Source organism: Hermetia illucens, chromosome 5 (genome assembly GCF_905115235.1).
Source record: "Hermetia illucens chromosome 5, iHerIll2.2.curated.20191125, whole genome shotgun sequence".
Taxonomy (NCBI): Eukaryota; Metazoa; Arthropoda; class Insecta; order Diptera; family Stratiomyidae; genus Hermetia; species Hermetia illucens.
The window spans coordinates 29,139,846-29,162,306 of NC_051853.1; the positions used below are offsets into that span (position 1 = coordinate 29,139,846).

Here is a 22,461-nt window from a genome sequence, read left to right on the forward strand (position 1 = left end):
AAATCTATGAGTGATACCATGGCCGTCAGGTTGTGTATAAGATCCAGCTCAATAGGTTACGGTGGGCGGGTCACTCAATCCGTATGGATAAGGATGATCCAGTCCGGAAAATCTATAAGGCTATAAGACGAGGCAGACCCTGTGTGAGATGGAGCGATGGCGTAGATCAGGACGCTAGACAGCTTTTAGGGATATCGAATTGGTGGACCTTGGCGCAAAACCGGGGTGTCTGGAATTCCTTTTTAAGGCCTAGATCGGATACCGGTTGTTGCGCCGTTGATGATGATGATGTGTTGATATATATTAAAAATCTAAAACCATTTCCTTTCACTTTACTAGAAAAAATTATTAATTTGCAAATATGCATATTTCGACGACTACTTGCCGCCATCTTCAGTGTTTTGATTTAGATTCCCACACACGAAGTACAGAAATCCTATCATATCTGAAACGTCGAGCTTTCGGTTTTCGATTTGTTTGATTTTTTTCGATTCATGCAGAAATTATATCTTTTATTAAAATGTACCTTTCTACCGATACGCTAGGGCCCCAGAATGCTATTCAATCCGATACCTTCGTTTGAATTCTCATCAAAATGGCTTCACGTCTCTACTATGAAATGTTGCTGTTAAAAAAATATAACACAACATTTTTAACCCTTAAAGCATATACGGCTTTGGCTAGATTAAAAATTATGTTAAAAAATAAATAATGACTTTCTTATTGTCCTACATTTAATTGAGGTCAAAAAACACCTTTACAGGTAGCATCTTTATCAAAAATCAACATCATCAGTTGCCCCATTTTTCAAAAGTTTGAATATGCATATAAATTAAATTCATAATGTAGATTTTAGGGATCAATCGATCGGGATCATAGGGAGTTTCTTATAAATTTCCTTTTCCTGGCGTTCCCCCGTTCCCATAGACGCGTGATAAGAATCTGATGAGCAATTTGCAAACCACATTAATCCCCCATCAATAAAGGATTCAAAGTTTCCCATACCCTCATAAGTCAGCAGATACAAAGATCAGAATTGTTTCTACAACCATAAATGCTTAAGTTGCTTGAGTGAACTTCAGGTTGACCAAATAAGTCGTCTTAACTTTCTCTTAAAATCAGAGGAAAAGTCTATTCGAATAACACGAATTTTACTTAATGTTCATTTCATTACAGACTTCTATCTATAAGTCACCACCTACGCTTGCATATAATTAACAATTAACAACTAGTGAACGATATCAATGAAAGAATACTCAGGTATTTACGTACATTCTAAAAATATTTCGAATCAGCCTTTCCACTAATACAAATTCAGTTTAACTTATGCTAATACTTGATTTTAATGTAGCCAAAGTTGAACCATGCCAGAAGGTTTTGTTTTCGGAAATTGAGATGTTCTAGGTACGATGAATGCTAGCTTCTCTAATTCAAAACTTATTTGATAGTACCGGATTCTGCTGATTTTGATCGATGTCAAAGGCCTGCTCCTGTAGTCTGGATGCTACAAGGAAAGTTTCATAAACTATCTCTGCTCTTCTTATTTCATCGTTTCGCAAAAGATATAAAAATATAGCATGGACGATAGACGGTGTTGGTATCAATTCAATAATTTTTCAACTCTCTGTAAATAGTTCTGCATGTTGGATCTTTTTAGAGAATTTCCCGTAAAAAAACGATAAATGATATGGTATCGTCCGGTAACACACCTACATAAAATTCCTATATCTGGGATATGGGTTTTCGCTGAAAACTGAAAGATATTGAAGATGCTCTAGACTAATGTGAAAGTAGCCACATTAGCAATGAATTTTGCATGTATCTGTATCTGTTTCAATATAAACGTTTCCTAAAATGAAAGCTTCCCAATCCCGAATGATGTGGGAATCGTTTTGATGTGCTTCAATGTATGCATAGGAATCTTTTCTCAAATGTACTAAGCTGATTTGGGTTTGGTCCCTCAGTCAGTTTAGTCGAACCGCAGCATTCGATCCGACGACGTCAGCTGCCGGACTACTTAAAAATTAAATTTTTCTTTCCCTAGAGTAAGTTCCATTTCCTTCAACAAGGACTATCTAATTCTAATAACTGGATTTTCGCAAGCAAAAGGATTAATCCCTTGCCACAACGGAAGCATCCTTTTACGATCTACTCTATCTATCCAAGTAAATTTTAATTAACAATGTAGTACGCATATAACGTCTCCTAACATTTTAAACTCACTTTATAAATCCGCTTTACTTACCAACTAAATTAGCTTCAGTTCAAAGTATCTAACAACAGCAAAGGCGGATACATTTCGCAACATATGTGATGCAATAAGTGAAACTAAATAATGTTAATTCTCTCCAGTGATAAAAAGTAATATTTTGTGATGAAAGTGGTGCTGCATATTCTCGTATCCTTGAACAACCGCTATGGCTGTAGTGGCTGTAGAGTGCAAAAGGACCAGGTTTACCTTGATGTGAACATACATAATGTTAGGAGGAAGCAGGTGCATTCTTGTGGAATTAGTGCCGAACACGTAATAAGATTGCAATTTGCCCATATATTCGCTCAATTCTGCTTTCTGCTAAAAATAGATGGGACCTAAGAGAGAGATGCCGAGAGTGTCCTCAAGTGATATTTGATATGTTAAGATTGAGAATTAGAATGAAAAGTGGGAGGAGTGAGATATTTTAATCTCCTCGTGCTGTGGCGCTATAATATCGTTGAGTAATTTGCACAATTTTGACCGCTGCAGCATAACAAGATTGTTATTATATAATTAATAAGTGCATTCCGACTCTCATCCTTATACCGGGTGTTTCAGCACGAAGTGGTAATTTTCAATAACTTTTCTTGGGGAGGAGTGACATTTTCTATATCAAAGGAGGAAGTATCTATAAATTGTCCAATTTTAATCAACATTTTAAGAATTTGGGCAAGCATAAAGGTGTAGCGATTTCTAAATATAACTTTCTTGACCCAAAATGTTAAAAATACACACCCATCTCGATTTCATTTGATCATTTCGAATACCATGCCGTTAAATAATACTTCACGTGGTGTGCTCCACCTCAGCCGCAAAAAGTCTTGGGCGTTCCTTGCCTTATTTTCAAATAAATTTGGCGTTTTTCCGAGAACGATGATTCAACCGAGTAAATCTGGTGGGGTAACATTTGGCAGAAAGTGGTTTTTGTGATATTATTTTGAAAGCTGCACTTGTCCCTTGTCAACATTTCATTATTTTGGTGGAATATCTCATTTTTACCCGAGTGGTATAAACAAGAGTATTTTTAGTTTTAGGTTTGCGTATTATGCAAAAATATGGTTCGCCTTTTTCGTTGAATGCGACAAACTTTACTTTCTCTTTGCTAATTATACTCTGGTATAAATAACAAGAACAACAGTAGCAGTTGGTTATATTGTGAGAATTTTTATCTGGCTTTCAAAATGCTGAAGATATTCTAAATATATATTTTCTGGTTGAGCATCTCATGTTCTTATTTGGCGAAAAGAAAATCTCTGTTCCCAGTTCCCGTGTAAGAGGAATTATAACAACCATTACCTTCAGTAATCTTCTATTAGAAGGGGAATTTATTAATTATAAATCTATTCCTAAGAACGTGCGATCCCAAAAAATTACCCTACGTTACATTTGAATTTACAATAATTTAACCTCGTATTAAAAAGTTTAATTTTCCAAAATCAGACGAATCAGACGATCTGAATCAAGAAATTGAGAAAAAACCGATTTTCTAAATAACAGGTTCATGTTGTTAAAAAAAAGATTAATTTTTCCAATATTGCCGAAAGTGTAATTTTTCATCCCTAAAATATTGAAATTTCAACGACCAGTCTTAGTCTTAGACTATATTTCAAACATCAGTCTTAAACTAAAATTGGCTGGTGAAAAGGACAACTGGTCCTCGGAAAATTGAGGGATAAGACATTATACTTTTGGCAATATCTGAAAAAATGTTTTGTTCCTAATTATAACCAAACCAGACAAAACGACATGAATTATCTTTCAATGTCATAGCGGCATATACATATTTATTAGAATGTTTATCGCCAAGTCTGAGAGAATTCCTTAGATATTCATTTTAAAAAAATGCTATTACTTAAGGTTACCCTTATGAAAATAGATGCAATATCAAAGAAATTCGGATGCAAATGAACAATATTGGAAATTTCCAAACTTTTTATTCTTAAAAAGGGTAGCTTTGTACTTAAGAAGGGGGTAAGTTGCTCCCGAAATATATATATATACACTATAAAATAAAATTGTAGTTTGGAGTAAGCTACTGGTCTATCAATTATAGACTTAACTACAAATAGAAGACAATATCTAACCTCTTAAAAATCATTTTTGGTGAAACCAGCTTCTTCAGAATAAGAAACAATCTTCAATCTTTTTTTGTAAACAAACAGGATCTTCAACTTCAATCAATATTAAAATGTCCCTAAAAACACATTCTCATTTCCAACTTTGATCTTTTCACTGAATGTTACAACAATGATTGCTAACCATTTTGACTTGAAAAGAAAGTTTATATTTCCAAAGTGCTATTGGATTTGCTATGTTTATCTTTTTTCACATGGTTATTTTGAGGTCATTTTCAAGCTCAATGGTTTTATATATTTCGAATGCATTTCGATTTCAGGAAGAGAAAAATGTCCTTTTCAAAATGTCTCCAAGGAAACATCTACAATTTTTTTAAAGCCATTCGTGTCAAAATTCCAGATATTTTGGCTGTGTTAACTAATGTGCTTGCAACAATTTTTAGAAAAAATTCCAGAAATAAGCTTGGTTGCTAAGAAGGTACGTGCTTCTGCGCACATTTTAAAGTATAAACAACGAAATTCAATACGATGTATACGGCACAGAGCGATGTGCGTCTATTTTTAAAAACTATTGGAACTAGACTAACACACATATTGCCCATTTTGGCAACGGCACTTGAAGAAATCCCGATCTAGTGCAAACAGCAAAAGCAATAATATTTCGCAGGCTCTACACAGCTATGTAGGTGATTTTGCACGCATGTACATGAGTCGAAGATTCACATATGAGTTTCGGTTAAATAGGTCCCTCTCTCTGCTATTTTTCTCAGCCATTACTGAGATAGATAAATTAATCGAGCGGCAGCCTGTTCAGGGTGATCTAAATTTAGATTTCAGAAAAAAGTCTGTATTTATTCTCAAATGTTTGACGGCTTCAATTTCGAAATAAAATACAAATAGATCCATCTCTGAAAAATCATATCGTGTGCAATTTAACATAAAATGTTGATAATAATTTCCCATTTCCCGTCTCTTGCAGATTTAATTTTCCTAAACCATAAGCATGTCCGATGAAGAGGAATACACGTAAGTATTGATTCTGAGCATATTCACAATATCTGTCCATTACGATCTATATTTTTGATTATTCTATTATTTCTCAAGTTTTATTATTATATATTTTCTATGTTCACATTTCCTTCTGTTTTCTTTTTTTTTGTGAATTTTCCTTGACTTTCACATCCCAAATACACAAGACGTTGTTATTGAAATCCTTTTGTTATCTCCATTGTTTGTTCTATGTGTTTACTGCAAAGCACAGTGTTACTTTTTACACTGAGTGTTTAATTTCACAATTTGAGAAGTTTATCTAAGATTTTCTTTAACTTGATATTAAATTCTTTTATAGAATCAAAAGGAAGGGAATGTTTTAATGAAAGAAAATATCTATCAAAATGGGATAATACATGTAACTGCCTTTTTAAAAACTTATAATCAGTCTTTTTTATAAAACTTTAAAACACATTCACACTTAAACAATACAATTTTATTAAATAATGTAATAATTTTAGCTCTGAAGAAGAGGAGGAGGTCGTCGAGACTGTTGAGACGTAAGTTTTTGTTGAAAATTAAAGCGAACTACTGTAGAAACGCAAAGCAAATGCATAAAAATGCTTGTAATATGCTGCTGCCAATAATTTTAAACATTTTTTTCTGTACAGAGCAATGAAAGAAGTTTATGATGTAATAGTTATTTTAACTCTCATTTCTGCTGTGAACGTCGAGAAAAATAACGAAGCTCGGTCTAATCAAAATTGGATTTTCACTTTTTCCGGTTCAATTGTGGAGCCGGAAATGGAGAAAACCTTGAAAATTGTATAAGATATAACAGCGATTAATATTCTTTAACAAACAATATATCTACATTTTAACATAGCAAATATAGTTAAATGCCGTTCTCTGATGGGCAATATTATCTATGAGATCTTTGCTGATAACAAACAAGGTTATATTTAGTAGAAAGTTTCTAGCAAATATGCAACCCTCAACCCTCATATACATATTCCACTTTCCACTATACCACGAAGAATGTTATAAATTCAAATTTCTGCTTTCACGAATTTTTCAGTACACCATATTCTGTGAAAAAGTAATCCATATATTTAGATTACAAAATAAGCACTGAAGAAGGACACATATTGTGTCCGAAACACGTGTTTGCTACCTCAACATAAATAAAATTCAATAGTTAAATTAGAAACCTTTCCTTTTTAATATTTTTATTTTTAAAAAGGAACTATAGTAAGGAACTATTTTTATAAAATTTATCCATATATTTACCCGAAAGAACAATTTCATTTCAGTAAAGACTGAAAGAAATATTCAAACTAAAAACAACGATTGAACTATTGAGTTCATAGCTTTTCTTTCTCATATAAGGGTTTCCCTAGATATGAGCCACATTTTTTCTTCCAAAACTAAAACAAAAGAATGATTGTTGAGAATTAGCACTTAAGTTTCAGGAGAAAATGCAATTAATCAAAACCGCTCCAAAAAGGAAAATAGTAAAGGCTAAAAATAGTTTGACGTGCATAGTCACCATGTTAATGTCCTCATTTTGCCTCAACAACCGAGCATTCAGAAAGGATCCCTCCAAGTCCTTAAATTTTCAAGTCTTCAAAAACGGCATTTAATATATTTTGCAAGATATAATCAATTCAGAACAAAATACAGCAAAAAAAGCGAAGCCTGCATTAACACCCAATGCAAAGCCAAAAACGATGCACAAATCGTGAAAGGATAACATACTGACGCGCATAACAATGAAACTCTACATACACACAAAGAGTATTACTTAAAAACGTTTTCTCTTCTTTTCTAATTACAGGAAGTAAGTGCCATAGAAATACCATAGAAGTTTTTCTTAGTATAGTTTTGCTTTAAAAAGTGTTTAAGCAAACATTTATTTTGAAAAGTAGTAGACGAATTGCTGATAGATTTTTTTATATTTTGTTCAAATTCCATTTTTTAATAGTTGTAGTTAGAAAAACTGGAGGGATTGCCAACTTAGCTTCATATTCCGTTTGTTGATTTGTTTGAGTCGCAATTTAAAGTGGGCAATTCCTCCTGGGGTGTTCGTGTTTATATATATATATGTTTAGTTTGTAGATAGTTTATTGAAGTAGGTCCTAAACGCTATTCTTTATAATAAAGTAGCACTTTCTTGCTATAATATGAAATTAAGTGCCAAATGCACAACGTACGAAGTTAAAGCGTTCAGCGTTCAGACCTACACTTGAATACTATATCAAATATAATTAACATTACAAAGTGATATGATAGATCTCGGTCTTTTACCCGTAGGATAACAATTATCTGTGATTTTTTGTACATAATAATAGCACTAGATTAGTCTATTTGATCTTTTGGGGTATATTTACAATGAACAAAAATTACAATTTTTATATCTGATTCTTCTTTCAAATTTAATTAAACTATGAAACTAAAAACCAAAACCGATAAACAACAAAAATGAAAACATTTTGTTTGCACATCTCCTCATTCGGTGGATTATTTGTGAACTACACACATACCTGTTCTTTTTGCCCATCTATCACGACATTTATGATGATGGTAATGATGATGAACGAATAATGATGTGATTCGATGACTTTCGTGTAGAACTACTGTTAAGACCGAGTAAGTTTATAATGCCATAAAGGCCAAGTATATTTAAATACTCGTAAAGGCATTAATAAGTAACAAGCAAACAAAATATAATAATAGTATGTATTTAAAATTCTAAACAACATGAAGCGCTAAATGTTCAATTAATTAGATAAATAACTGTATGAGAAAAATAATAAAAATTAGATTAAATTCTAAACTGCTTCCAAGTATAATAATGTGTATAACAGAATCGACATACAAAATCAATCTATGTTAGAATTAAATTATTGATTTTTGCACTAAATACTCGATTAAACCTATTTTTTTAATATTCAAATTATTTGTTTCCCACAGTACTTCAGTATTGCAACTGAATATTTTGAATTTTTATATTTCATTGTTTTTGAAACTTATCTGGGATGCAACATCAAAATATCAATTTTGACATGATGTTCGACAAAATCAAAATTTTTGTAATTACTTTTGCACTCAACAATTAATTTGAAACAGAAACTCAAATATAATTCTAAAAAGACTTTATGTAATTTCTAAAATTTATACTAGTTATATGCTTATGTTAATTTTATAATTTGCCTAAGACAATCACAATTGGAAATCAGTTAATCTACTCAATATATATTTTCCGTTTCCATCTATTGGATTTTAGCCAAAAAGGATTAAAAAAAATAGTTTTAGGATCATAGAATATTCGACTTGAATACGGAGGATATATAATTGGGCCATTTCGAAAATAATTTGATTGAAATGAATCAGAAAGAAAAGGCAAAGATAGACAAAAATAATTTTTAATATTGAATTTGGATACACTATTTTTTGAAAATTGATTTTGAAGTGTTCTGATCTCATTTCAATAATCAAAATTTAACGAATGAAGTTAACTGAAAATAACCAAGTACAAAGTAACACACCCAACAAGTATAATTCAAAGACAATATAGAAGTAAGCAACGCAAAACTAAGCCGTTTAGGCATCTAATCTAAAAACATTAAAGGAACTATAGTCTAACTTTGAGGCTGCATCACTGTAAGAAGTTATATATACTTTGTGCGATTGTCGTTTGCATGCACCACTTTTTATTGTTGTTCGTCCAGAAACCCCGTTTAGTGCTGTCTACTTTATGTTATTCCTACAATCACCCTATATTATACTACAGTATCTCCCAAAAGCTGCTATCAAGCCTCTAAATGTAAAAATGTTTCGTGATTATGTATTTAACTTTAGAAAAAAGATATAAAAGTATTTTCCCAATTAACTTTTCCAACTTTTTCCAAACATTTAAAGAGGTGAGGGAGATCCAGAGTTCATCAAGCGTCAAGATCAAAAGCGTTCAGATCTCGATGAGCAGTTGAAGGAATACATCTCAGAATGGCGCAAACAACGAGCTCGCGAAGAAGACGAGCTCAAGCGTCTCAAGGAGAAGCAAGCCAAGCGTAAGGTCACTCGTGCTGAGGAAGAACGCAAGATGGCCCAACGCAAGAAGGAAGAGGAGGAGCGTCGTGTTCGAGAAATCGAAGAGAAGAAACAGCGCGATATTGAGGAGAAGAGGCAACGTCTCGAAGAAGCTGAACGTAAGCGTCAAGCTATGGTCCAAGCCATGAAGGACAAGGACAAGAAGGGACCAAACTTCACCATCGCCAAGAAGGACGCCAGCGTGGTATGTGGAATTTCTTCAAATACCCTGGCTGTTTTCTCATCCTTTCATCTTCTTACAGCTTGGTTTGTCATCAGCTGCTATGGAACGTAACAAGACCAAGGAACAACTTGAAGAAGAGAAGAAAATCTCTTTGTCGTTCCGTATTAAGCCCCTTGACATCGAGAACCTCAGCGAAGACAAGCTCCGACAAAAGGCCCAAGAACTCTGGGAAGCTATTGTCAAATTGGAAACTGAAAAGTATGACTTGGAAGAAAGGCAAAAGCGTCAAGACTACGATGTAAGTTCAATGATATATGCATAACTATATGTTTACCAAAGATCCAAGTGTTTTTTTTTTCAAATCGCTGATAAAATAATTCTTGTATATCTTTCCAGTTGAAAGAATTGAAAGAAAGACAAAAGCAGCAGCTCAGGCACAAAGCCTTGAAGAAAGGTTTGGACCCTGAAGCTCTTACTGGAAAATACCCGGTAAGTTTTCCAGATATTTTCTGTTAGAAACCAATCTCAATGACTGTCTGTCTTTTCCAGCCTAAAATCCAAGTCGCCTCCAAATATGAACGACGTGTAGATACCCGTTCATACGATGACAAGAAGAAACTCTTCGAAGGTGTAAGTATTCAAACTGTTTTTCATATATACTTACTACTTATTCAAATAGAATATAAATATTTTCTCTACTTATATTTTTAAAATGACCCGTCAACTTATTTGCCTGTAATGCATATATTAAAAAGGGATATGAAACACTATACAAAGAAACAGCTGAAAAAAGGTGGCAGCAAAGACATGAACGTTTTATGCAGCGCACTAGAAGTAAGAAAATAGTAATGTTCAACAAGTTTATCTGTCGATTTTCCATCGTTCGTAAACAGATACATAATTTCATGCTGCCTTCTCGTTATCTGTATCGTTTCGTGATGTCACATTTCTTGTTTTAGAAATGTATATATACTATACGTTTCATGTGATTTCTTGTTAATAACAAACAAATAGTGTATACTCAAACACATACAGGGTGCGTACGGTATTTGAGGAGAAGTTGAGAGTAGAACTAATTAGCTTTGAATGAATGAAACTTGACGAATTTTTTACACATTAACTTATTATATATCGATAAACTCATTCAATAAAATTTCAATTAGCTGCAATAACCTCCACGATCCGGGTCCGGAAACAATTGCATGCCCGAATCAAATGTCGCTTGTTCATATTGACCATAACGGTATTAATTGCAGCCTTCAGAGAAAAAATAGTGTTATGAGGATGTTTGTTGGTTTCACGCTCAACTACGCCCCATACGTAATAATCCAGAGGATTAAGGTCTGGGGAGCTAGGCGGCCATAAGTTCGGTGTTATGTGGTCATGGAAATTTTCAGCCATCCAATCTTGTGTCGCCATCGCTTTGTGTGAAGGAGCACAGTCTTCTTGAAAGATGTATGGGCTGTCACCGCGAACGCTATCAATCTAGGGTTTCACTACTGTTTCTAGAACCTCGATGTATTCAGCAGAATTCACTCGAAATCCTTGAGTGAACAAGTGAGGTGGGACGACATGTCCTTTGTTGCTCACAACACCCAAAACCATAACAGTAGCTGGAAACTTTGTGTGCATGACAACAGCAACCTCTGTAGGATCGTGACAGAGCCATCTGTCATTTCTGTGTTTGGCCTTTCGTTCTTGGTCAAAGTTTTTTTCATCAGAAAAAACGCATAACATCTCAGGTGCTTCAGGGTGTTTAATTTTGTTCAGAAGACGTTTTCATCGGATAACTCGCTGTTCCCGTGTTTGCTTCGAAATAAACTGTCGTCTGCGCAAAACGTAGGATTTATACCGGAGACCTTCTTGGACAAGTCGACAGATAAGACGGTCAGAAACATTAAGCTCTCTCGCAAGGGTCCTCATTGATATTGAAGGGTCCTCGTCAATGATCATTTGCACTTTTTAAATAAATTCTGCAGATCGGACAGTGTCAGAACTTCGCACGTGTTTTTTGCGTTTTCCAACAGATTCTGTATCGCCGCCTGATGCTTCCAATTCACGGTGAACCTTATGAACGAATGAATGGGCGCACTTAAGAAAATTAGAGATTTCTAAATCGTTGTGATTTGCACATATAGCGACGATAACTGCATGTTTCTTCATTTCTTGCGTTAAATTGTATTCCTCCATGTCTTATCTGAAAAAGAGCAAAAAAAAAAATAATGGTTTCAGGAAATTATAGCGACATATATGCATCTCCTCAAACACCGTACGCACCCTGTATACAACATGCATATCTTTTTCTTCAAATGTAATATCAGCTAAAATCGGTCTGTAGTTCCAGAGAATGGAAAGGGGATTTTAAAGGGACTGACCTAGTGTTCATTTTAGGCATAAAGATGTCAGAGTAGGCTCACAAGATGCAGGGTTAAACCTGCATCTGAAATTTATATTTTCTATATTTTTTCGATTACCAGAAATCTCTGCGGCATAGGGCGCGAAATGTCATATTTATCTTAATCTGATTCTGCCAGTAATATCTGTATCTCAAACTCGATTTTGTGCCTTAGCGGGACTACATTTCTTCTAAAAAATCCATTATATAAGTTCCTGCATTGTGAGAATAACCTTAAGATTCAGCTTCTATAAAATTTATCAACATTAAGGAATTCCTTTATCTACACGCCAATACAACTTACCGAAGAAAATTGTTAATGAATATGCTTGATACCCGAAATTTGAGATATTCCTTCGGATTGATTTATGACTCAAGTCCAATTTGCAAACATGTTTAGTAGAGATTCAATTTCGATAAATAACAATAGCAAAAAAGTAGATAATTTACAATGGAAAGTCATAATCCAATCCGATTAATAAATGTACTCATTAATCTGCACGTTTATCATCCATTTGTTTAATGTCCTCTAGGGATTCGATGACCTCAACAAGGAAACCCTTGAAAAGATTTGGGTCGAAAAGAAAGACCAATTCGGTGGACGCCAAAAAAGTAAGCAATTTCATTATTTTGTTGCTAATCATTTTGTCGTACTTTAACTTCTCATTCTGCATAAATTGTACATAACATACACATCACTCATATTCTAAAATCGCCTCTAACTTCTCATTTCGTAACGAATCTTATTTTAATTCAATAAATCTCCCTACAGCCAAGCTACCAAAATGGTTCGGCGAACGACCAGGCAGGAAACAAGGAGATCCAGAAACACCAGAGGGTGAGGAAGATGTCAAGGCTGATGAAGACGTCGTCGAAGATGAGGAAGAGGTAGAGGAAGTTGTTGAGGAAGAGGAAGAAGAGGAGGAGGAAGAAGAGGAAGAAGAAGAGGAGGAGGAAGAGGAAGAAGAAGAGGAAGAAGAATAAATCAACCTCTAAACTCTAGCTTAATTTTTCAAGAAATCCTACCAACCATTCGATCAACATCTTTCGAAACTTCTATACGGTTTTATGACTACTGATGATAAACAACAACTATACAAAAATAATTCCTCTATCTGACTGTGTACCGCCCGTGTCAGTTATCCAATTATAATTAAGTGTCATCAGTTAATTATAATTCGTTTCATTCTTTCATGTATTTTTATTTAAAGCAAAAAAACTGAAAAATAAAGTAAATCTTTTATTATAATTAAGTCAAAACAAATATAAAAAGTTATTGTAAATACGCTTTTTTATCAAGCATGAAAACAATAGAATGCACAGAAAGAGGAAAGGACTATCAGCATGTGAAGTGACAATAAAACACTGATGTTCGAAAAAAAGCAACACTCTTTCCGATATGAAGTCTCTTTATTCACATATTTAGACAAGACAAAATCTTACACCATTTCTCTCGAAGTAAATAAATTCAGACCTGGCTCCATTTCATCGTCTTCATCCTCCACTTCCATTTCGTACAGTCGGATTTTCCGGCAATTGTCCGAGAGAATTGATGCCACCTATTGTAACAAAGTCCTATGATAATTCGTTTATCCAAGCGAATTTTAATCAAGTGATTTATTTAACTAATATTACATCACAAGAAGATACAGATACTCATATGTACTCTTCTTACTCCAGTAATTTTGATATTTTTTTGGGTTCGTCTGTTATTCGTAGACAGTTTACCCAAAGAAGAAACTAGCAGATATCTTACCTTGCGGCTGCCTGACACAGCGATTTGAACACAGGTATTACCATCGATTGGCTTCGAAAAACATCCAACATCTACGAATTCAAAACAATTGGTCATCACAGCCGACTGTCGTAAATCCAACTCCTTTGTGATGTGATGATGAGAGCATGTTGCTTGCCATTCGGGCATACCGAATTGAATGAAATAGTTTACACTACGTCCTTCCGATAGCCCTCGCAATAAAAGGGACATTGTACTTTCGTTGTAAAATTTCAAATCTCTTACAACCATGTCACTCAAGTCCTTGAATTGCGGTTGTGTGAATGGTCCCTTCATGAAATTCAGCCTCGACGATTTCAGTTCGTTTTTTGAAATAATTTCGATATAGATTAAATCATTCGCGCTTGTAGTTGCGACTAACATATCGGATGGTGTGACTTCATTTGATATGAATGCCGTGTGCACTGGGTCTGCAGACAAGGCAGAACAGATGATTCTCGATTTCAATTGAAAGTTTTCTCCAATTTGGTTATTTGGACGTTGAAATAACTCTGTAATGTTTTTCTTCACTGAATTGCACTCTTGTATAAGTGATTGATTCTTGTGATGCGGAAAAATTAGTGCCGAATCTCGAAGGCATTCATTTTCACTCAGCAAATTGTTCCAATCATGTTGTTTAATGGGAGTCTGTAAATCGCAATCCTCAAGATATTGCCCGACTCTTTCCAAATTGAATTTCCGTTTGCCTACGCCTCCGTCCTCTGCATAAGAAAAAAGGGGATAATATTACTTCACTGTAAAACAAATAAGTTTTTAGTTACGTCTAGGGACAAAACGAACAACTTCGAGAGATTTTTTGGTGAATTTTTTTTTTCACATTGCATTATATCATGGAAAATACAGATTTTGAGCAACACTGGGAAGTAACTCTACCTTTGTTGAGGGATTGAGTGGTTTTGAGCTCTACACTCATTGATCTCGCCGAAAAGTACAAGATAGATACTTTCGAATGCACATCTTTTTTAAGCGGAAAAAATCTGGGTCGTGGTATAGTTCTTAACCTCCACAAGAATTTCAACATATTTCCCTCATCGGTAGCTCCACAAGAGAACATGGGCTTCTCTTATTATAATTCGTACCGTTGTCGTGTTTTGCGAATTATAAAAGGGAGCTGCATCGGTAACGCTGCTCCCAGAGCAAAGGTGAGGTAACGTCTGAAGAGTTGCCTCTGCCCTGGTGAGAAACCGTAGCCGTCTTCGTCCCTCTTTTAAGATTGTTGACTGTTTGGCTTCTGAAATCGGAGAACGTGACTGCTAGACCGAGAAGAGTAGAAACGAAGACTTTGGGGGAGCAAGGATCGCTAATGGACTGTAGCGCTATAGGGGGAAAAAATCATTCAGACAAGTAGCTAGGATTTTATAAAATATTCGTTTGACAGAGTGTGTATTTTAAGTAATGAGAATATTTATTGCGTCATCACCACCTCGTACCGGTGGAATTTGCAATAGGGCTTGACTTTGAAAGTATCCCATTTGGCAGAAGCCCGATGGCTTTGGTTGAGACGTAATCAGCGCTGAGAAGACGTGCAAAAACAGGTATGTGCAAGCTTAAAATGTAAAATCTGGGACATTAATGCTGGAAATGATTCAGCAAGTATAGAGCAGTGAAAGCTCAAGTTTTAAGGTGACACAAAATGTTTAAGGAAGGTCGGGAGAGCATGGAGGACGAACCCCGGCCCACCAACCTCCAGAATCGAAGGAACGAGAAACGTTGGTATGATCGCGGATACCCTGGGAATCGATCAAATAAAATTATCGGTGAGGATCTTGGGATGAGGGTGATTTACGCCAAGCTATGTCCCCAAAGTGTTTCAAAAGATCTTTTTTGATGCATTGAAGAAGACCCTGAATTCTTAGACAACGTCATTACCGGGAATGAAACTTGGATTTTTGAACACGACCGTGAAATAAAACGGCAAAACAACGAATGACACATTCCGCAATCGCCGTAAAAAGAAGGCTCACGTGCCAAAGACTAGAATCAAAGCAATGCTGACTGTTTTCTTTGACAAGAAGGTTGTCCATTCGAAATTTGTGTCCGAAGACAGTCAATGGTGGCTTCTACGGGGAAGTCGTAAAAAGATTGAAGGACCCGTCGATTCCGTTTATCAACCGACTGCGACCAGAAATTGCCAATAATTGAAAGCTCGACTACGACAATGCGCCATCTCATGTCTACTTTGTATCGATATCTCCAATAAATTTAGTTTAGCAGATTTATTCCCATTACTTAAAATATGCGATGCTGACCCCATTGCCTCCTACAGTGTACTACTGTAGTGTACCGTTACGGTCTTGAATGAAGTGTTCTAACACACATCAAGGCCCTGATGCAATATGGATTGTTGCTCCAACGATTATTATTATTACTTAAAATACGCACCTCTATATCGTTGTCCCATGCCATTTTATAATGTAGATTTTCTTAACTTAATTACATACCTTTCTCGAAAATGCAATCATCAAAACTGTTTAAAAATTCGGCCAAGTATGTTATATCCTGTTGTGAAGTAGATGACACTTCATCTGGAACATTTTCATCCATGAGTCGAATAATAGCCATATATAACCAACACCAAAATGTTTTATAGTCCGTTACAGATTGAGAAATGGTCTGTTGCAGTTCGAATATTTTGATAAGAAATGAACCCGCGCTGCAAGTCGCCTTTTCTGCACATTTTATATCGAGTAAAGCCTAAAAATATTTTATATTCAATAGTTAACAGCGAATAGCGAATAAGAGTTTGAAAACTTACGCTGTAACTGTAAGAATTCCGACTTAACCCTTTGATGCTATTGAGATGATAAATCAAGTTCGTAGCCGCATTGTGCAACGGTTTAATCACAAGTTTCTGGATAGTTGAGTAACTTAACTCTATAGAGTTTCCCAGCTTTTTCAGTCCCTTCTCGGTTAAGTCCCTGTAAATTAACAGAAACACATTAGGGAATCCGGTGTCATGTAAGTATTTATAATAGATCGTACCTTACAAGAAACTGTTCTAAAGCCTCTGAAGGATATCCAAACATAAGTAACTCTAAGAAATCCGCTGAAATGGAACCTTCTGGTTGCGAATTTGCATATTTAGTTAGTTTATTGTCCATCTCCAATAGGACAGTCTCCCAGGCTTCAATTATACACTGTATAGTTTCATTTATATAGCTGCAAAGCGATTAGTGATTTATTCTCGATGACAAATGTAATTTTATGGCTCCCACTTACTTCATTGTATCCACTATGTTACCATGTTTTATCGCTAAGTTGAAAAGTGGTTGTGCATATTTTGACAGAATGTTGTTTTCGAATATAAGTAATTCAAGAACTCCATTGTTAGTCAAGAATACAAACACCTCGTTGAAATTGGAACTCATTTGGACATCATGAACTTCATAGTTTTGAGAATCAATAATGTGATCGGAAATGTTTATAGTGCCACATGGTAACAATCCAAATACAGAAATGAGTATTTGTCCCGAGGTTAGACTTATGATCAGAAAATTGGGCGGGCCTTTTGCAAACGACTTCGTTGAACAGAATTCTGATTTTCGAGATGTAGAAGTCAGAGAATTTAGGTTCGGCAGAGGTGATAGATAATCGTCGTCATTTGGCTGAAAACACGACAATATGTGTTAGACGAGATAAATACCACTTCTTTCGAAGGAGCCTACTGTAGAATAATCGATGTCCTTCTTATCAACTTTAGGCAGGATATTCGTTTTCGTCCAATTCAAGGTTTTTATATCAGATTCACACGTAAACGTGTAAATTTCATCCTCTTTCTCTATGTCAAGCAAAGATACTTTACCGTTGCTGTAACCTATGCAAAAAAAAAACAAAACAATTGAAATATATTTATTAAAAGATTTAGAAATGAATTGCTTTCAAATATAGCGCACACCTGCAGCGATCACTGCTTCGCCTGGCTGCCACGCCAATGCCTTCACTTTCACGCTCTCCACAGGTGGAGGAAATATTACCACCTTTTGCCAGTTCAACCTTTGAATGATGATTTCTCCTGTAAACGTATTAAAAAGGTTTAACATAAGGTAAAAATAAGAAAGAGTAAGTAGTAAATAAGAGTAGCTAAATATGACCTGATGATGATTAGAGTTAACACGGCAATAATGTTAGCACTGATGAAGGGTGGTTCCCGAAATATCGGTATTTGCAAAATAAAATTCTATACTAGCGAATAGAACAAACCAGTTTTATTATTTCAAATAATTCTCAAAATTTTTAACACGTGAAATAAATTGTCTAGCAACGGAAAAATTAAGGCATATCAATAAAAAACACGGCCAATTCTGGTGATATACGGTATATTACATTGACTGAGATTGGTTGGAACTCTTTCCTTACAATATAGAAAATTCTCAGCTAAGATTGTTGGGCTAATTTTTGGTATGTTAACAAAAGGTGTTCTTTCCAGGTACTAAATTATCCGGACTAAATTATCTACATCCATATGGATTAGGGGGCTGACCACTGCAATGTATTTAGTCAGATTTTATCCGCAACCAGACTGTCATGTTATCGCTCATAAATTTCATTGTCCATCCTCCTGTAGGTAGCCACAAAGAACTCGGAGAATTTTTCTCTCGGGCGCAGCCAAAACATAGCATTTTTTTTTATAAAAACCCAAGTTTTCTAGTAATACATGACAACTGAGAAGGTCATTGTCCTGTACAGTAAGAGCTTTTAACACTAGAAAAAAACAATCACAAAGTTGTAATCTCCTATCTTTAATGTTTTCAGTTGACCAGTGCTATTTGATGTTGTTTTGCTTTTCAGTATTGACATTACCACCATCTATTTCGTCTTAACTTCATTAATATGCAGCCCATAATTTCTCGTTGTCGTCTGCTCGATCTGAATGTAGTTGTACATCTCGGATTGGACACATGATAGGGCATGGATGTCTTAGACCAATATGGATGGTAAAAGGTCTTGATAGTGAACTTGCAGGGCCACTCTAGTCAATAGTTCTATTAGGATACCGAATTTCGTCGTAGGCGGACTTGATCTCGATGAGAAAATTGTGCAACTAATTAAAATATTCCAAAAGTTTTTTCATCGATTGCTACAGAAAAAAAAATCTGATCTGTTGCCGATTTACCTGGATGACGTCCTGGGCATATGGGGCCTGGTAAGATCACGCAAGTTCACAAACTGGCTTGTTTTCACAGGTTTCCTTTTTCCGTTTGTAAAATCGCTTCTCCGGTCGACGTTCATGATAAATTTATGCGAGTGCCCGCATTCTTCAAGATTGCTGCATTATCTGGTATGAAACATTTTTCCGTTTCGTTACTAGCTTATAATCATCATCGATTCAGTTGTTACGGAGGATATTGTTTTTTTTCTTTACCAGTTTTAGCTCGAGTGTTTTCTTCGGCTAGGTTCGCGCGATATCCCGAATTTCGTTATTGCTTTTTAGGTTCTGATGCGGACCCACGCGTGAAGCTTCAGTGTTTGCGGGCGAATGGCGAATTTCGCCAACATTTTAAGTTTCTGGGATAACTTCGCTCTAGGTGGACTCCGGCAAATGAAGGTGGTCTCTTCACTATCAAATATGGTTTATGATTGATTTTTGAAATGTGCGCATGCTTTTCGACATGGGCACACCTTGCTATCAAACTGCTGCTGACGACTACACCAAAGCCCAAGTATGTAATGGCATGGTCAACAACGAAAAATTATAGATTTGTGGAAATGAACAATGGGTGAGAAGTCAGTGTAAACTGTGTGGAAATGTTTTCTTGCATTGAAAATAAAAAATAAAGGTTGTAAATTTCAGCAAATCGGAAAGGGGTCATTTATTCCGAAGGATCGGTCCAATTCCATGATCGGATTACCCGAGAACACCCCTGCATCGGCGTCAGAGATATCGGATATCTGTCAAGGAATTCCAGATAGACGCATGACCGAATGATTGGATCGAGCCTATATGTGTCGTTGGCTCCTTTCCGTGTCACCTCCAAATCTACCCACCGATTTAGGATAGCTTCAAATGCTGCAATTGACGTAGTACTCATTACTCCAGTAATACTAATGCAACTGAGCCTCTGAATCTACGGTGTTTCCACGTTGGCTTAGAGTCGAAATGTAATTCTAAATGTTCCTTGATTGTTTCTGACAGCCTTTGGGGAAGTGGCCACTTAGAAATGTGTGTATTCCTTATGAACCGATCTACTGGTCTTTCTAGTCCTTTTAGTAGAAAAGAAATTAGACGGATCGGCTGGAAACTTTTTGCGTCCATGTAGGTGGGTTTCCTTTGTTTAGGAATAAATAACACTTTCACATCGCGTCAGTTAATTTGAATATAAGCGTATGCTAGGCATGCCGGGTATTCCGAATGTGTAGACCCTAACGCAGGAATGATGATATCCGGACCTGCAGATTGTATCTATGGAACCAGCCTCTCGGCTGAGGGCTGTTTGCACTACGATTTAGATTTGGGATGCTGCCTGGAAAGTGCACTTCAAGCAAATGAGGAATGTAAGAAGTAAAAGCGAACACTTCAAGGAAGAAAGTTGATTCGGACCCCTGAGGAGGCATCTACAAAATAGTGATGACCAAAATCAAAGCCAAACGCTCTTCATAGATTACTTGCCCTCGCTTGCTAGACGAATGTGAATACCGCTAGCCTTCCTATTGTCCAAGTGGATCCCGTCGAAATACCAATCGCAAGCGAGCAAGTGGTGGAAGCTGCAAAAAAATAGCAGAAAATAATAGCTTGCATAGTATCCCCAAAAGCCCTCAAGGCAACAGTGATTATAGCGTCACATATGTTTGTGGAGGTATTCACCGCATGTGTTAAGGAAGGATTATTTCCCACGGGGTAGAAAAAACAGAGACTGATTCTCATACCTAAATCAGACAAACCGATGGGTGAACCTTCATCATACAAACTGATATGCTTTCTAAATAATACTGGCAAATTATTTGAACGTATAATCGGTAACAGATTCCTTTCAATTGCCGAAAAGTAAGACGGTCTCTCTGACAATCAGTTCGGTTTTCGAAATGGGAAGTCTACGAAGGATATAGTTAGCCTGGTGGAGTCCCTAATCAATTTAGTTGGGCCGAAGAACTGGTGCATATCGTTACCGATTTCCTAATCTGTACTGCAAATGAGATGAAGGAATGAAATTATACTAAACGACATGTGGAGTTGCACAAGTGTCCGTCCTAGGCCACTCTCATGGATTATTACGTATAACGGAGTACTGATGCTAGACTTGCCTACTGGTGTGGCCTCCATTGGTTTCGCGGACGACATTGGTGTGACGGCTATTGCACGCCTCCATGAGGAAGTCGAAAGTTATGCTAGTGAAGTAGTCTATGACATTAAGTCCTAATTAGAAAATGCTGGTATACTTCTCGCAGAACATAAGACAGAGGTAATACTTATTACCAAGCGGAGAAAGTCCAAGTCTATGAAGATCGAAGTTGGAACAAAAACCATTCAATTCAAGCTTGCGCTCAAGTACTCAGGCGTAATGATGGACCAGAAGCTAAATCACATGTAGAGTGTGCAGTAACCAAGGCATATAACATTGGAGCACTGATTGCGAGTGGTCAAAGGGCAGTATAGGTCCCAGGGCGAAACATGGATTGGTACCCACGATGGAGCATAAAACCTGGGAAACGCCTGCTCAACCAACACCAACAGCTCTACTACCAAACCCTATCTCCACCTCCACGTGGTGACCGCTGGGAGCTCTTTCTTAACGAAAACCTGCAGACGAAGAAGGATGAAGGCGAGTCTCCCGCGGCTAAGAACGGGACAAATTGTACCAACTGGTCCTCCAGGTTGGGATTTGGGTATGACAACCCTACACGAAAAACAACTTGTTACGAAGCCACAACAGGAGCCTCGGACTGGATGGATAATACAACGACGAACCCGGCAACAACAACAGAATAATGATTGGCGCATTTTCTCATGGAACGTGCGCCCCCTGTCTGCACAGGGGACGCCAAACAGCTTTTAGGGATATCGAATTGGTGGACCTTTGTGCAAAACCGGGATGTCTGGAGCTCCTTTTTAAAGCAGGCCTAGACCGGATACCGGTTGTTTCGCCGGTCCTCAACCTTATTGGAACTAATTATTTCAGATCATCAGTTTTTTTACCACTTCTGTTGCTGTCTTCAAACTTGCATTAAATTTAGCCTAGACCAGGTTACGGAATGAGGAACTCATGATGCAACTGCACATAAATTGTTCTGAAAGTATCGGCAAGAACTGTTAAAAAGTAATTGGAATAGTGCATCCACATGACCCAATTGAAAGTGTGTAACAATCACTAATAGTGCACAAAATTGCAATTTAATAAGCTCGCTCCTCGAAAGTGTCAACACTGAACCGATTCGTTCAGGTCTCCCATGCGCAACACACTCCTCAACGTACCTTTTTCATTTGCGATTGCTATGAGATCCATTTTATTGCTCCACTCCATCAGATCCACACGAAATCCGATGTTTTTTACACCAATTTGCTTCATGGGCATCGAGAACGCCATTGTGCATCAAATTACGAAAATGCCGGCACCGGAACCACAATAAACAACTCAAACATAAACTCACATCTGACATTGACACGGTAAACAGAAATCAGCTGATATCGAAATTCAGAGAGAGTTCATTTTGATTATTGATTTCTACATGAAGATGGAGCTAAAT

General features: G+C 36.3%; 2 protein-coding genes across 7 annotated transcripts; one reads left to right on the top strand and one right to left on the bottom strand.

Annotated features, from left to right (window-relative positions):
* The first annotated feature begins 1,896 nt into the window (after positions 1 to 1,896).
* On the top strand, positions 1,897 to 13,270 carry LOC119656489 (troponin T, skeletal muscle). 6 transcript variants are annotated; one of them, XM_038062814.1, is made up of 10 exons: positions 1,898 to 2,045; positions 5,309 to 5,355; positions 5,841 to 5,883; positions 7,951 to 7,968; positions 9,241 to 9,613; positions 9,672 to 9,890; positions 9,989 to 10,081; positions 10,142 to 10,222; positions 10,348 to 10,426; positions 12,760 to 13,270. In XM_038062814.1, exons 2-10 carry the CDS (start codon positions 5,340 to 5,342, stop codon positions 12,969 to 12,971), a joined length of 1,134 nt encoding a protein of 377 aa, XP_037918742.1. In that variant the 5' UTR covers positions 1,898 to 2,045; positions 5,309 to 5,339; the 3' UTR covers positions 12,972 to 13,270. The 6 variants fall into 6 exon arrangements, with proteins under 6 accessions (XP_037918745.1, XP_037918742.1, XP_037918747.1 ...); XM_038062813.1 differs by lacking the exon at positions 10,348 to 10,426 and adding an exon at positions 12,521 to 12,599 and having other exon boundaries at positions 1,899 to 2,045; XM_038062819.1 differs by lacking the exons at positions 7,951 to 7,968; positions 10,348 to 10,426 and adding an exon at positions 12,521 to 12,599 and having other exon boundaries at positions 5,841 to 5,879.
* A 93-nt stretch (positions 13,271 to 13,363) lies between these two features.
* On the bottom strand, positions 13,364 to 22,429 carry LOC119656485 (anaphase-promoting complex subunit 4). Its single transcript, XM_038062809.1, has 9 exons — positions 22,190 to 22,429; positions 17,678 to 17,794; positions 17,448 to 17,596; positions 17,002 to 17,387; positions 16,765 to 16,941; positions 16,538 to 16,700; positions 16,224 to 16,476; positions 13,744 to 14,483; positions 13,364 to 13,546 (listed from the first exon to the last, which is right to left on the bottom strand). Exons 1-9 carry the CDS (start codon positions 22,299 to 22,301, stop codon positions 13,427 to 13,429), a joined length of 2,217 nt encoding a protein of 738 aa, XP_037918737.1. The 5' UTR covers positions 22,302 to 22,429; the 3' UTR covers positions 13,364 to 13,426.
* Between the last annotated feature and the right edge of the window lie 32 nt (positions 22,430 to 22,461).